The 14,700-nt window shown below is 39.2% G+C and overlaps 1 protein-coding gene across 2 annotated transcripts in view; it reads right to left on the bottom strand.

The window, feature by feature from the left end:
* Positions 1 to 14,700, bottom strand: part of SCARB2 (scavenger receptor class B member 2) — a 75,262-nt gene that overhangs the window by 24,423 nt on the left and 36,139 nt on the right. For both annotated transcript variants that reach the window (XM_055312916.1, XM_055312917.1), the window contains 3 exons: positions 13,499 to 13,646; positions 12,234 to 12,422; positions 4,067 to 4,158 (listed from right to left, as the gene is read on the bottom strand). In XM_055312916.1, coding sequence (XP_055168891.1) covers positions 4,067 to 4,158; positions 12,234 to 12,422; positions 13,499 to 13,646 — 429 coding nt within the window. The remainder of the gene's footprint in view (positions 1 to 4,066; positions 4,159 to 12,233; positions 12,423 to 13,498; positions 13,647 to 14,700) is intronic.

The raw sequence follows: 14,700 nt of genomic DNA, 5'->3' as shown, positions 1-14,700 counted from the left end.
CCTGCATGGAGCCTGCTTCTCCCTCTGCCTGTGTCTCTGCCTCTCTGTCTCTCTCTGTGTGACTATCATGAATAAATAAATAAAATCTTTAAAAAAAAAATTAAAAAAAAAAAGATACCTAGGGATAAACCTAAACAAAGAGGTAAAAAAAAAAATCTATACTCTGAAACCTATAGAACACATATGAAACAAGGAAATAGGAAAGCATTCCATGCTCATGGATTGGAGGAACAATTACTGTTAAAATGTCTGTACTACCCAAAGCAATCTATACATTTAATGCAATCCCTATCAAAATACCACCAGCATTTTTCACAGAGCTGGAACAAACAATCCTAAAATCTGTGTGGAATGATAAAAGACCTTGAATAATCAAAGTAATTTTGAAAAAGAAAAGCAAAGCTGGAGGCATCATAATTTTTGGACTTCAAGCTGTATTACAAACATGTAATCATCAAGACAGTGTGGTACTGCCACAAGAACAGATACAGAGATCAGTGGAACAGAATAGAGAATCAAAAAATGGACCCTCAACTCTATGGTCAACTAATCTTCAACAAAGTAGGAATGAATATCCACTGGAAAAGACACTCTCTTCAACAGTGGTGTTGGGAGAACTGGACAACAACATGTAGAAGAATGAAACTGGACCACTCTCTTTCACCATACCCAAAGATAAATTCAAAATAGATAAAAGACCTAAATGTGAGATAGGAAACCATCAAAATCCCAGAGGAGAACATAGGCAGCAACTTCTTTGACATTAGCCATGGCAACTTATTACTAGACACATCTCTGAAGGCAAGGGAAACAAAAGCAAAAATGAACTACAGGGACTTCATCAAGAAAAAAAGCTTCTGCAAATGAAGGAAACAATCAAAACTAAAAGGCAACCTACAGAATGGGAGAAGATATTTGCAAATACCTAACTGACAAAGGGTTATAGTATCCAAAATCTATTTAAAAAAAAAAAAGCTTACAATCTCAACACCCAAAAAACAAATAATTCAGTTAAGAAATGGGTAGAGGGATCCCTGGGTGGCGCAGCGGTTTGGCGCCTGCCTCTGGCCCAGGGCACAATCCTGGAGACCCGGATCGAATCCCACGTCGGGCTCCCTGCATGGAGCCTGCTTCTCCCTCTGCCTGTGTCTCTGCCTCTCTCTCTGTGATGACCATCACAAATAAATAAATAAATAAAAATTAAAAAAAAAAAAAGAAATGGGTAGAAGATTGAACAGACATTTTTCCAAAGAAGACATATAGATGGCTAATAGACATATAAAAAGAGATGCTCAATATCATCCATCATCAGGGGAATACAAAGCAAAACCAGGATGAGGGGGATCCCTGGGTGGCTCAGGGGTTTAGCACCTGCCTTCGGGGCAGGGCGTGATCCTGGAGTCCCAGGATCAAGTCCCACGTCAAGCTCCCTGCATGGAGCCTGCTTCTCCCTCTGCCTGTGTCTCTGCCTCTCTCTCTCATGAGTAAATAAATAAAATCTTTTAAAAAAAAAACAAAACAGGATGAGATATCATCTCACACCTGTCAGAATGGCTAACATCAACAACACAAGAAACAATAGGTGTTGGCAATGATGTGGAGAAAGAGAACCCTCTTTCACTTCCAGTGGGAATGAAAAATGGTGCAGTCACTTGGAAAACAGTATGGAGGTTCTTTTATTTATTTACTTATTTTTTTGGAGGTTCCTTTAAAAGTTAAAAATAGAACTACCCTATGAGCCAGCAATTGCACTACTGGGTATTTACCCAAAGGATACAGAAATACTGATTTGAAGGGGCACATCACCCCAATGTTTATAGCAGCATTACCAATAATAAGCAAATTATGGAAAGAGCCCAAATGTTCTTCAATTGATGAATGGATAAAGAAGATGTGGCATATATATACATGGAATATTACTCAGCCATCAAAGGAATGAAATCTTGCCATTTGTGATGACATGGATGAGCTTGAGTGTATTATGCCAAGTGAAATAAGTCAGAGAAAGACAAATACCAGATGACTCCTATGTGGTTTTAAGAAAACAAAACAGATGAACATAGGTGAAGGGAAAAAAAAGAGAGGGAGGCAAACCAGAGGAGACTCTTAACTATAGAGAATAAACTGAGGGTTGCTGGAGGGGAGGTGGGTGGCAAAATGGGCTACATGTGATGGGTATTAAGGAGGGCGCTTGTGATAGGCACTGGCTGTTGTATGTAAGTGACGAATCACTGAACTCTACTCCTGAAACCAATATGACACTGTATATTAACTGCAATTTAAATAAAAACTTAAAATAATAAAAAAAATAGGTAACGAAGAGCACACTTGATGGATGAGCACCAGGTCTGTACTGAAGTGATGAATCACTATATGGTACACCCGAAACTAATATTACACTAATATTATGTTAACTAACTAGAATTTCAATAAAAATGTACATAAAATAAAAAATAAAATGTAATAAAGTATGCTGATACATTTAATTAAATATTTACTATAAAAGTAATACACATTTTACTTATATTTGGCTTCCAAAGAATGTGAAACAAATTGAAGGCAAGAATAGCATGAAGATGGGTAAAATGTGTTATGAAATTGGTAAAGTTATTGTTCTGTTTGGGAGAAGAAGAGACAATAGGCAGCTTTTAATTTTGTCAGGAAAATATTGTTAAATGGGAACCATAAAAATCTGAGGGTGGAACGGACATAAATCAGAAAAAAAGTCCAATATATTAAATACTATATCATTATATTGTAATTATATCAATAATTATAATACATATTGAAAAAGATTACACTATGTTATTGAAAGATTGGAAATAAAATGACAGTTGAGTTTAAAACAAAATCCAGACCATAAGGGAAGATGGGAAACTGAATGGGGAAAAATTAGAAAGGAAGACAAACCATAAGAGACTCCTAACTCTGGGAAACAAACAAAGGGTAACAGAAGGCGAGGAGGGTGAGGGATGGAGTAACTGGGTGACAGGCACTGAGGAGGGTACTTGATGAGATGTGTACTCGGTGTTATACTATACGTTGGCAAATTGAATTTAAATACAATTTTTATGTGTATTTTTAATTGGAGTTCGATTTGCTAACGTATAACACCCAGTGCTCATCCCATCAAAATAATTAAAAAAAAAAATCCAGCTATATCCTGTTTACAAGTAAATTTCCTTGTGGCCAGTGCCTTGGTCATCCAGGGCGCCCCTCCAGAAGCAATACTATTGCCAGCTTCTCACATATTCTTTTGGGGATCTTATCTATTTTGGTGTGTGTATGTGTGTTTGTATGTGTACACATGCACAAATATATATTTATTTACATGGATATGTGTGCTTTTTAAAGTTTAAATAAACTTTTACTTAAAAATAGTTTGAGATTCACAGAAAAGTTGCAAAGGTAGTACAGGGGGGGTTCCCCTATATTCCACACCAGTTTTTTGCCCATACTTCTGGGAAATTTAGATGTAAATAAGGTTCAAGAACAAGGGTTCAAGAATTACCCTCTTTTTTCCCCTCCAAGTCTTTATCAAAAGCCTCTGACTTAAAGAAAGTGTCTTGTTTTACATGAAGCTTTACTGTAAACTGCCCCAGCAACTTTTTGGAAGTAGGTGTTTATAAGTTATAAATGTTAAAAAATATTTCTGAAATACCATATAGTGAACTCAAATTAATTTTATCTTTAAAGAAAAATACATGAACAATTCACAATCAGTAAATTAAATTAAAAAGAGAAACTCTTCCCTCTCCCCACAAAACAAGTGGTGTTAAAGTATCTGTGCTGTAGCTACACATCATTCAATGACCACGTGGAAAGTGAAACTTTCACTGCTTGTAATTCATGTCTAACCCTGATCAGTCTACAAAGCACTAGTATTTAATATGTAAAGTGTGTTGTCCCCATCTTGATTTATACAATAGTGGTTATAAAGATATTTTATGTATTTATAGTTTTCATCCAAAAAATGAGTTAACATTTTTTGAAATAATACATAATTGGACACTCAATTCAAACAAAAATTTAAAAAATAATTACATTGGTAAAACATTACACTTACGTTTTTCCATTCCACTCCACAATCTTTGAAAAGTTAAGGTAATTGTCTTCTCCGGTTAGAAAAACATAGTCTCCATCATTAGTCCCATTTTTCTGAAAATAATACAATCATTTTAAGAAACTGTGATTGTTAATTGTATGTGTCAACTTGGCTAGGCTATGGTGCCCAGTTGTTTGGTCAAACACTAGTCTAGATGTTGCTGTATTTTGTAGATATGATTAACATTTACAATCAATTGACTTTAAGTAAAAGAGATTACCCCGGGTAATATGGGTGGACTCATCCCATCAGCTGAAGGTTTTAAAGATTTTTTCAATTTATTAATTTGAGAGTGGGGGGTGGAGACAGAGCACAAGCAGGGGGAGAGGCAGAGGGAGAGAGAGAAACAGGCTCCCCACTGAACAGGGAACCTAATGCAAGGCTTGAGCCCAGGATCTGGAGATCATAACCTGAGCCGAAGGCAGATGCTTAACCATCTGAGCCACCCAGGTGCCCCTAGTTATTAAAAACAAAATCTGAGGTTTGCTGGACAAAAAGGGAATTCTTCATCCTGCAATACAGAAATCCTGCCTGAGTTTCTAGCCTGCCACCCTGTCTTATGTATTTCAAACTAGCCACTTGCTACCTCCACCATTGCATGAGCCAATTTCTTAATGCCTATAAATCCCTCAGGTAGATACCTCAGATATAGATCTCCTAATGATTCTGTTTTTCTGGAGAACCCCAACTGATACAGTAACTAAGAAACTTAATCTTCATGAAACTACCCTAGTTGGGCCTAACTGCTACATAAAACTGAACCAGAACAAAGGAATACAGTGACTATTTGACTAAATACCATATTAACCATATTATTACTTTATGGTTTTAAAAAGAAGCCCAATTAAATAATGGACATAGGATTTGAAGAGACATTTCTCTAAAGAAAATATTCAAATGGCCAACAAGTACACGAAAAGATGCTCAACATCGTCATTAGAGAAATGCAAATCAAAACCACAATACTATTTCACACCCACCAGGATGGTGAGTTAAAAAAAAAAAAAAAAAAAAAAACAGGGTGCCTGGGTGGTGCAGTCGCGTAAGGGTCCAGCTCTTGGTTTTGGCTCAGGTTGTGATCTCAAGGTCATGAGATCAAGCCCTGCCTTAGGCTCCACACTCAGCAGGGAGTCTGCTTGAGATTCTCTCTCCCTGTCTCTCTGCCCCTCCTGTTCATGCTCTCTCTCTAAAATAAATGAATAAATCCTAAAAAAGGAAAATAACAAGTATTGGTGAGGATGTGGAGAAATCCGAGCCTTCATGCACTGCTGGTAGGGACAGATGGAGGATGTTGCAGTTGATATGGAAAACAGTTCGGTGGTTCCTCAAAATGTTAAACACAGAATTACCATATGACCTTCAATTCCACTCCTCCCTATATACCCAAGAGGATTTCATTCCAAGGTATATAGCCCATGTCCATACAAACACTTGTACACAAATGTTCAGAGCAGCATTATTCATAATAGCCAAAAAGTAGAACCACCCAAGTATCCATCAACTGATGAATAAAGTATGGTCTATCCATACAATAGAATATCACTCGGCCACAGAATGAATAAAGTGCTGATACCTCCTACAACATGGATGAGGCTGATAAACATTATGCTAAATAAAAGAAGTCAGACATGAAGGTCATATATTATGATTCCATCTACAGAGATGTCCAAGTTGCATAGGAATGTTCAACTGCCAGAGATTGTTCCAACTCAGAGGTGGTGTTTCTTGGCCCCTATCAGTAGAGTGGGCATGTCTGCTAGGTTTTTTTAATATTAAATTTTGCCTAGCTAAGCCAAGCTCCATTCCCAAACCCCCTTCCTCTCTGGCTCTGAGGAAGCTCCCACACAGAGAGTGCTGGCTCATCTCCTTTTTCAGCCGGGGCCAGCCTGGACTCTCCTACACAGCAGCAGATGTCCTAGCACCCCAATGGGCAGGAGAGACATTGGGCAGGTGCATGGAGGGATTATTTATGTTCTGTTTCAAACAAAAAGTATAATCTTACTTTTCTTTACAAAAGCGAAAAAAAAAAAAACAAAAAAGACACATATGTTTTAACTATTAAAAAAAATTCTATAGATTCACAGGCAACCCCATAGAGACAGAAAGTGGATTATTGGAAGGAGGAGAAATGGAAGTGACTACTGAGTATGTGGGGTTTTTTTTTTGGAGGATGACGAAAATGTTCTAAAATTACATAGTGGTGGTGGTTGCACAGCCTTGTGAATATACTAAAAACTGCTGATTGGTACACTTTAAAATGGTGAAATTTATGGAAAGTGAATTCTATCTCAATAATAAAAAATAAGAAAGCCTAAGTCCAGGGCCAGGATTCTATTATGCATTAGCTGCACCAGAAGAAAGTAATATTAATATAGTCCCATTTTCTTTTCTTTCTTCTTTTTTTTTTTAAAGATTGTATTTATTTACTCATGAGAGACACAGAGAGAGAGAGACAGAGAAATGAGCAGGCTCCCCATGGGGAGCCCAATGCGGGACTTGATTCCAAAACCCCAGGATCACAACCTGAGCCAAATGCAGATGCTTAACAACTGAGCCACCCAGGTGTCCCCATAGTCCCTATAGCCCCATTTTCAAGTAAGCTTTCTTCACCTGTATATGCTTTCCAAGTCACACTGCTTTTAGGCACATGCAGACAATCTAAAGCTCCCGAGAGCCTCCAGAAGGAACACAGCCCTGACCACATCCTGACTTTAGGACTACTGACAGCTGGAACTGTTAAGAGAGTAAATCTAGGTTGTGTTAAGCCCCTTAATTTATGGCCATTTGTTACAGCAGCAACAGGAAACTAATATAGACAAGCACTATTTTATCCTCATTTTATAGATGAGAAATTTGAAGCAAAGAGAAGTCTAAATGACTTGCCCAGATGACTCAACCAGCAGATGGTAGGAACTAGGACTGAAGCCCAGCTCTGTAACCCCACACTCCACAGGCTGATCTGCTTGCCAGGGTGTGGTACTCATTTGTCTATTAGCGAGCACTTACTGAATGCCTACCATGTGCCTAGCACTGTAGATCAGTGAACAAAGTGGACACAAATGACTGCCTTTCTGATGCATCCATACTATTACTATTACTATTACTATTACTATTACTATTACTATTACTATTACTATTACTATTATAATTGTTTTCGTGCCTGTGAATGCTTATTATGTGACAGGCACTTTGTTGATAAGCTAAGAATAATAACCAAAGGCTGTTCTTAAAAATATATATATATATTTATTCATGAGACACACACACAGAGAGGCAGAGACACAGGCAGAGGGAGAAGCAGGCTCCCTGCAGGGAACCAGATGTGGGACTCGATCCCAGGACCCGGGATCACACCCTGAACTGAAGGCAGATGTTCAACCACTGAGCCACCCAGGGATCCCTAACCAGACTGTTCTATTGCCATTGCTTTAAGCTATCTTTGGGAGTTTGTCACAGATATGTTTTTGGGTATTAACATGCATTTTGGGGTAATAAGTTGATGCACAGTACTTGTGTTCTGCTCTATTTTTAGAATAGGTTTTTCTTCTGATTATACATTTGGTTGTAAAAGTAAAAATCTCATTAGAAAATATAGAATGATGTATAAAAAAAGTGCTGAGGGGCACCTGTGTGGCTCGGTCGGTTTTGTGTCTGCCTTGGCTCAGGTCATGATGCCAGGAACCTGGGATCAAACCCCACATCAGGCTCCCTGCTTCAGCAGAGAGTCTGCTTCTTCCTCCTTCCACCTCTGCTGCTTCCCACTACTCCTGTTCTTTTTCTCAAATAATTAAATGAAATTTTTCTTTAAAAAGTGCCCATTATTCATCATTCTTCTAGCCAATGGGAACTATTGACCAAAGTCTTTGGTCTGTTTCTTTTCAGTCTCTTTTCTCTACAACATTTGTTTCTAGAACTAAGATATATTATATACGTGTAATATATATACACACAATTTTTATGCATATACACAATTGTGCATATATATATTTATACACACACAATTTTTTACTTAACATATTTCCCATGCTACCAAAAGTTCTTCATAAGTGTAGCTTAATGGCTCCATCACATTCTGTAGAAATAATTAATTATTCTCTTATTATTAGGTATTTAATTTTTAATTTTTTTGGTATTACAAATGATACTATATGAATATCCTTATGCCTAAAGCCTTGTCAGTCCTTTTGTTTTCTACACAGACCCATAAAAGTAAAATGACTAGAGAAAAGAACACCAACATGTTTAAGCCTTTTGATATATATTATCAAATTGCTGCTCAGCTGCTAAGTGGTGGAAATAGTAGAGTAAATCCGTTTACATTCCCCAAGTGACTTCTGTTAAGCTCTGGTTCATCTAATTAGAGATGAACCAAAAAAAGAAAAAGGTTTCTTATCTCTTTTTACATTTCTACATTCCCTGAGGTTGAGGCTTTTTTCGTATCATTCAGCTCTTTGTCTTAACATTCCTACCTGGGGTGACTGTGTGGCTCAGTGGTTGAGCATCTGCCTTTGGCTCAAGGCATGATCCCAGGGTCCTGGGATTGAGTCCCACATCTGGCTCCCTGCAGGGAGCCTGCTTCTCCCTCTGCCTGTGTCTCTGCCTCTCTCTGTGTGTTTCTCATGAATAAATAAATAAAACCTTAAAAAAAAATTCATACCCTTTGTGAAGTCTCTTCTCATATTTTTTGCCTACTGTCACTTAACATTATCTTGCCAATTATGTCAATATATCAACATGGCCCACATGTATAATGGTCATGTGTTCCCTGCATGAAGCTTTACATGACTTAAAGATACAAGAAATAACTCTTTAGGAGCAGCAATGTGAACATTACAACAACTAAAGGAAAATTCAAATACTCCACACACAAAATGCTGAGCCACCAATTTTAAAAATGAATGGATGCTATTTCCTGAAGTCTTCCACTTAACTCAGATATGAGCTTAGCCAGGTGGGTAAACATTTCAACGTTTCACAGTAATTCAACAAGGGTTCTCCCCGTCCGACTGTTTTCTGCCCAAGAGTCAGACACAGTGTGTAAATGCTTCCCTGTCTTGTTGAACCTCTTACTTGAGGACAAGCAGGAATAAATAGGTTTTATGTTCCCATGGTAGGGATGTGCGCTGGATAGAAAGAACATACTACTGCAGGAGATGGAGAGGTGCTCTGAGCTAGGACTCCCACAGTCATACCACTACTGTAAGTAAGATGATCCCCACCTCTGCCCCTGAAGGACAGGCTGGACTTGCTGACCTCCCAAAGACACTTCCTGACAATTAAAATTTTATAGATCCAAGAATACACACTCAGTGGGAGGTGCTTGAACTCTCTTATGCCAAGAAGAACAGAGGCGCCCTAAAATCAATGCTGATTGGCTCTGCAATATGAAAATAAGAGCATCTGATATTTAACCAGGTCCCTTCTTCTCAGAAGTCCTGTGCCACTATTCTACATTCACTCACCCTGTTCATTCTCATATCTTGTCCCTCCCCATTGTTTGTTTCATCACTAGAGTCTTTAAAGGAAAAGTGCTCAATGGCATTCACTAAAATTTCTCTCTTTGTCATCTGTAGTGGAGCAGGTAGGACAGGCACGCAAGCCTGGAGCATCCGAGTGGGATGCTGGCACCACACCACCAGGTTTAAGGAAGGATTTTTTGGTCAGGCTCAGGTAGGGGCAGCGAAATGGGTGCCAAGGAAGGTGTGCACCCTCACAGCTTATCCTGGTCTTTGAATGAATGGCAGCTCAAGCATGAATTTTCATGCTATTGGCTAAATAATCAGTATTTGACCAGAGCAGGTGACAAACTGACCAGAGACACTGCCTTTTTACCAACAACACCACAGGCAGTTTATTTGGGTCCCAAATGGAAAGACCATTTGCATGATTTCAGGGTTTTCTCTGGGGCCAGTCTTCGGGGAAAAATAGCAGCTCCTGAAATGTGTACTGCGATTTATAGCTTCCAAAGCCTTTTTATGGACTTCTCACTTCGCCTTTCAAAACAATTTTGGAAGCATGGATACTTTTAGCCTCAAGTCACACATAATGAAACCAAGGTTCAGAAATAGTCCCACAGTTAATCAAGTGAAAAAGTCAGAACATAAATCCAGGCCCTCTGATTTCAGGTCTTATGCTCTATTCCTGGCTGTGGGAAATCCACCCAAGGTACAAATCCAACCGAGCAACGGGACAGGGCTTTTCACGAGTGGGGCCCTATGGAGATATAGTGGTGTCTACAAAATGTGGCAAAGGGCAAGGACAGAGAAATGAAGAAATAAATAAATACATAAAGCAACACATCCTTGCCTTGAGAAAGCAAAAATGCCAATTTCCTAACCAGTCCATAAATGTGGGTTACATTTTAAAAAAGATATAAAAGAATGTTAGTTTTATGTCTGATGAAGTCAGTGATATAAAACCAAAACAAAACAGAAAAGCAAACTATACAATGGAAATAACCTGAAATATACTGAGATCTTAGGAACAGGATCTACCTGGCAGGTGGATGGAAACCACTGGGACCCAAATGGCCTTAAGGAAAACTTTGTTGGGGCGCCTGAGTGGCTCAGTTAGCTAAGCGTCTGACTCTTGATTTTCGCTCAGATTGTGATCTCAGGGTTGTGAGATCGAGCCCTGAGTCGGGCTCCATGCTGGCCATGGAGCCTCCTTGGGAATTTCTCTCTACCTCTCCTTCTGCCCCTCCCCTCCTCCCTCTCTAAAATAATAATAATAATTATTATTATTATATTTTAAAAGCTTTGTTGTCTCTGTTGGAAGTTCTCTTGAAATTTTTTCAAGAAGGGAGGTCTAGTCACAGCTTAACAAGAAATCAGTGCTTCCTCTGGTCTTGTGGAAGCTGGGATATTTTCAGATGGGATCTTCTAGGGAGCATCTATTAAGTCCACTCCCCCAGAGTGAAGGATTCAGGCTAAGCCAAGCCCCTATTCCTAGGACCCACCTCTTGCATAAATCATATGAAAAACTTTTTTACTATTTTGTTTGAATGGAGTCTAACTTTTATACACCTAGAAGACACAGGACAGTATTATCACCATATGCCATAGACATAGAGGAACATGCTCAGAAATTATAGGATAAGGGTGAGATTCTCAAGTGGTGACAACAAGAAAGTAACTACAAACTTAAAGTTAAGGAAATTCATCACTCAGACTCTACCATTAATCTCACCCTTTCTTCTTGGCATTTAAGTTTGTCATTACCAATGTCCCACTACCCGTTCTATATTTTATTTTTATTTTTTAAAAGATTTTATTCATTTATTCATAAGAGACACAGAGAGAGAAAGAGAGAGACAGAGGCAGAGGCAGAGGGAGAAGCAGGCTCCACGTGGGGAGCCCGATGCGGGACCCGATCCCAGGTGTCCAGGATCACGCCCTGGACCAAAGGCAGCGCCAAACCAGTAAGCCCCCAGGGTTGCCCCCCACTACCCATTTTTAAAAAGTTTTTGTTTTATTTTGTTTTGGTGGGGGATATCAGGGAATGTGGATTTTTAAAATTCCTTTTAACTTCAATTCATTTGAAATTTAAGCAACAATAACATATGCTTTGAATAGTAATTACTTGATGGCTGATATTTTTTATTTTGAGCCAAAGTGAATAAAATCTACGAACTACACAAGTTCCACTTATAAATATAAGAAATCATGGATGAATGACACGGAGTTTCAAATTATCCATGTAGCTACTACCCCTAATGGATGATCTAATGTTCCTATTTAGTTTATTTGTCTCTGTCAAGCTGATACATAAGTTCAGCCCCTAAGTCATCAGTGAAGAGTTGGCATTGATCACTGAAATTTATGATACTTTGAAAGACTGCAACTGTTTAATGGCACAGCCACACTCTATGTATTTTTCATAGCTGCTCTCATTCAAAGTCAGTGCTGGTAGCATATTGAAATTGTGGGAGAAGGTTATTTTTTTTTTTTTCCTAAAAACTAAAACACTTTCTTAGTTTTCACATACTCTACAAGACATCCAGAATTCCAGGCAATTTTGGTCTTCTTCTGGAAGAAATCCAAAGTGAAGATGAAATGTGGCTTGGAGTGCCCTCCCCTCGCCCCCAATCAGCTGAATAAAGAGGTTTCAAAAAGAAAAATCAACTTACCCCATAGTACAGGCCAAAATAGGGAGAGATCTCTGGTTTGAAAACGTTGATGAGGGACAAGATCTCATCTTTGTAGCCCCAGAGCAATTCATCCACAGTGTGTGTCACAAAGAGCGTCTGCTGATAGGCCTTCAACAGCGCCTCGATGAGCTCCCGGAAGAAGCGAAGATGGGCCCATTCCATGGCAGTCTGAGAAGCACAGGCACATTCAGATGGCAGAGTCTCCACCCCACTCTACTACTGCCCCTTTTGGCAAAAAGGGTTTGGAAACTTAAAAGTAAATGTGAAAACTATATAGCTGAAAAATCAGCCAGAAATGATCCTCCCTGGCTGCGTGTACAAGAATAAGACTCTTCAGTTATTGCCCATTCTCAGTATTATGTTGTTTAAGTGTGAGTTCAGCATTGTGAGTTGAGCTAGTGCAGCTAGCTCTTGAGTTTTCTCCACGGAGCAAATGCAATGAGAAAAACTCTTGTAGATACACTGGCATCTTCAGCCACAACATGGCACCACTGGCCCCATGACCCGAGCCAGAGGCTGTACCCTCGTTTTAAGCTCTGCACGGGTAGGCAGCAGGGCAGGCCAGATCTAGGATCTAGTAATTTCTAAGTCCTGAGTCCACCATAACTGTGCAGCGCATATGTCATTGTCACCCAGGAGTTAGAGCAGAAGCCTCAGAGGGGGTTGCTGTAGGTGAATAGGGAAGTTTTCTGGGTCTCCTGCATCTTTCTTGGATGGGATTGTCATTATAACTGAGCTCAGTGAAATCGTGCTAGGCTGTAATCAGCACCCCGCCTCTGCGGTTTGTTAAGGGTGAAAAAGTCAGTATATATTTTGAAAAATAAAAAATCTAGTAAGATCGAAATCCAAACCAAGAAGTGGTATGCAAATTTTGTTGCTAGACTTTGTGAACCAAAACAAGGGGCAAATAAATCTTTAAAAAATTATTAGCTACCCACTTGCATCCCCTCAAAAAAAAATCCTAGGGATATATTTATTTACACAAGAGCTGATCCCAAACACACAGCAAGAAACTTGGGGTGGGGGTGATCCTAAAACTTGTATTATGTCACCATTTGAAAAGATCTTGTTTAAAAATCTCAGAAAAGAGTCTCAGATAAACTCTAAGGAAGGGAAGTGTACAAATGTATCTATATTTTTAATGTAACTTAATAACTCCTGAATGTAAAACTGTAACAGCCTTAACTTAGCTTTTTCCTTTCTTCTGAAATCCATAGTAATGATACTAAAAAATGCCTACTTACCACTGCAGGAATATTTAATGTTCTAATTAAGTCAGTTTTAGGGTCTCCAACAGATTGATTTCGTTCAAAAACATAGGCCTTGTTGCTAACAGCTGATATGGTTGTTCCATTATCTCCAAACTGAATATCTGCTTTGTCTCTAAGTTCCCTAAAAGAGAGAAAAGGATTGTTTGAAAATAGGCACCACTTTAAAAAGCAATACTTGACCTCTCTTTTAGCATTGAAGCTATTTCCAATACAGCATTCTCACTATAACCATTATAAGAGAGCCTGCTGATACCACTCCCTTAAACACTGGAGACTATGCACCTGGGAGACTCAGTTGGTTAAGCGTCTGCCTTGGGCTCAGGTCATGATCCTAAGGTCTTGGGGTGAAACCCCACGTTGGGCTCCCTGCTCAGCGGGGAGTCTGCTTCTCCCTCTGCGTCTCTTCCTCTCTCTCTCTCTGTGTGTGTGTGTGTGTGTGTGTGTGTGTGTCTCATGAATAAATAAATAAAATCTTTGAAAAAAAAAAAAACACTGTCTTTTTCATTATTTTCTTCTATGGGGGTGGGGGGTGGGGTGGGCGGGGTGGTGGTGGACATATGATGGTCCAGGGTCACCTTGACCAGGAAATCAAAGCCAATGAATGCTCTGCTGAGTTACAGTTTGCTCCTGAAATATTTTCAGACTTTTCAGTTCATAGATGCAGTCTGAATTTCGATTTATTTTCCAAAGTCTTTTTCTTTTTTTTAAATAAATTTTTATTTATTTATTCAGGAGAGACACAGAGTGGCAGAGACATAGGCAGAGGGAGAGGCAGGCTCCATGCAGGGAGACCGATGTGGGACTCGATCCCAGGACCCGGAGATCACAACCTGAGCAGAAAGACAGACACTCAACCACTTAGCCCCCCAGGTGCCCCAAGTCTTTTTATTTCTAACTTGAATTTAGCTGAAACATTTAACAAAATAAATGCCCAAAGCTTATTAGTAAATTAGAGGAGTTTGCTCCCGTTTGTGATATACAGTTCAGTTTGGTTCAGGTTCAGGCCTCCAGATGAGGTTTTAGGAAGTTCACAGAAAAGGCCTGAGGCCAGGGCCTCCCTGGGGGGGGAAGGGGGCGGCTCACCTTGTATGCAAAGTATAAGGAGTGCCAGAACACTCTGGAATGAAGGTAAATCATATTGCAATGCGTTTTTTAAAATAAAAATCAATGCAAAA

This window comes from Nyctereutes procyonoides, unplaced genomic scaffold (assembly GCF_905146905.1).
Source record: "Nyctereutes procyonoides isolate TBG_1078 unplaced genomic scaffold, NYPRO_anot_genome, whole genome shotgun sequence".
Classification (NCBI taxonomy): Eukaryota; Metazoa; Chordata; class Mammalia; order Carnivora; family Canidae; genus Nyctereutes; species Nyctereutes procyonoides.
The sequence above is the reverse complement of the archived record's forward strand: the minus strand, read 5'-3'. Positions and strand labels throughout refer to the sequence as shown.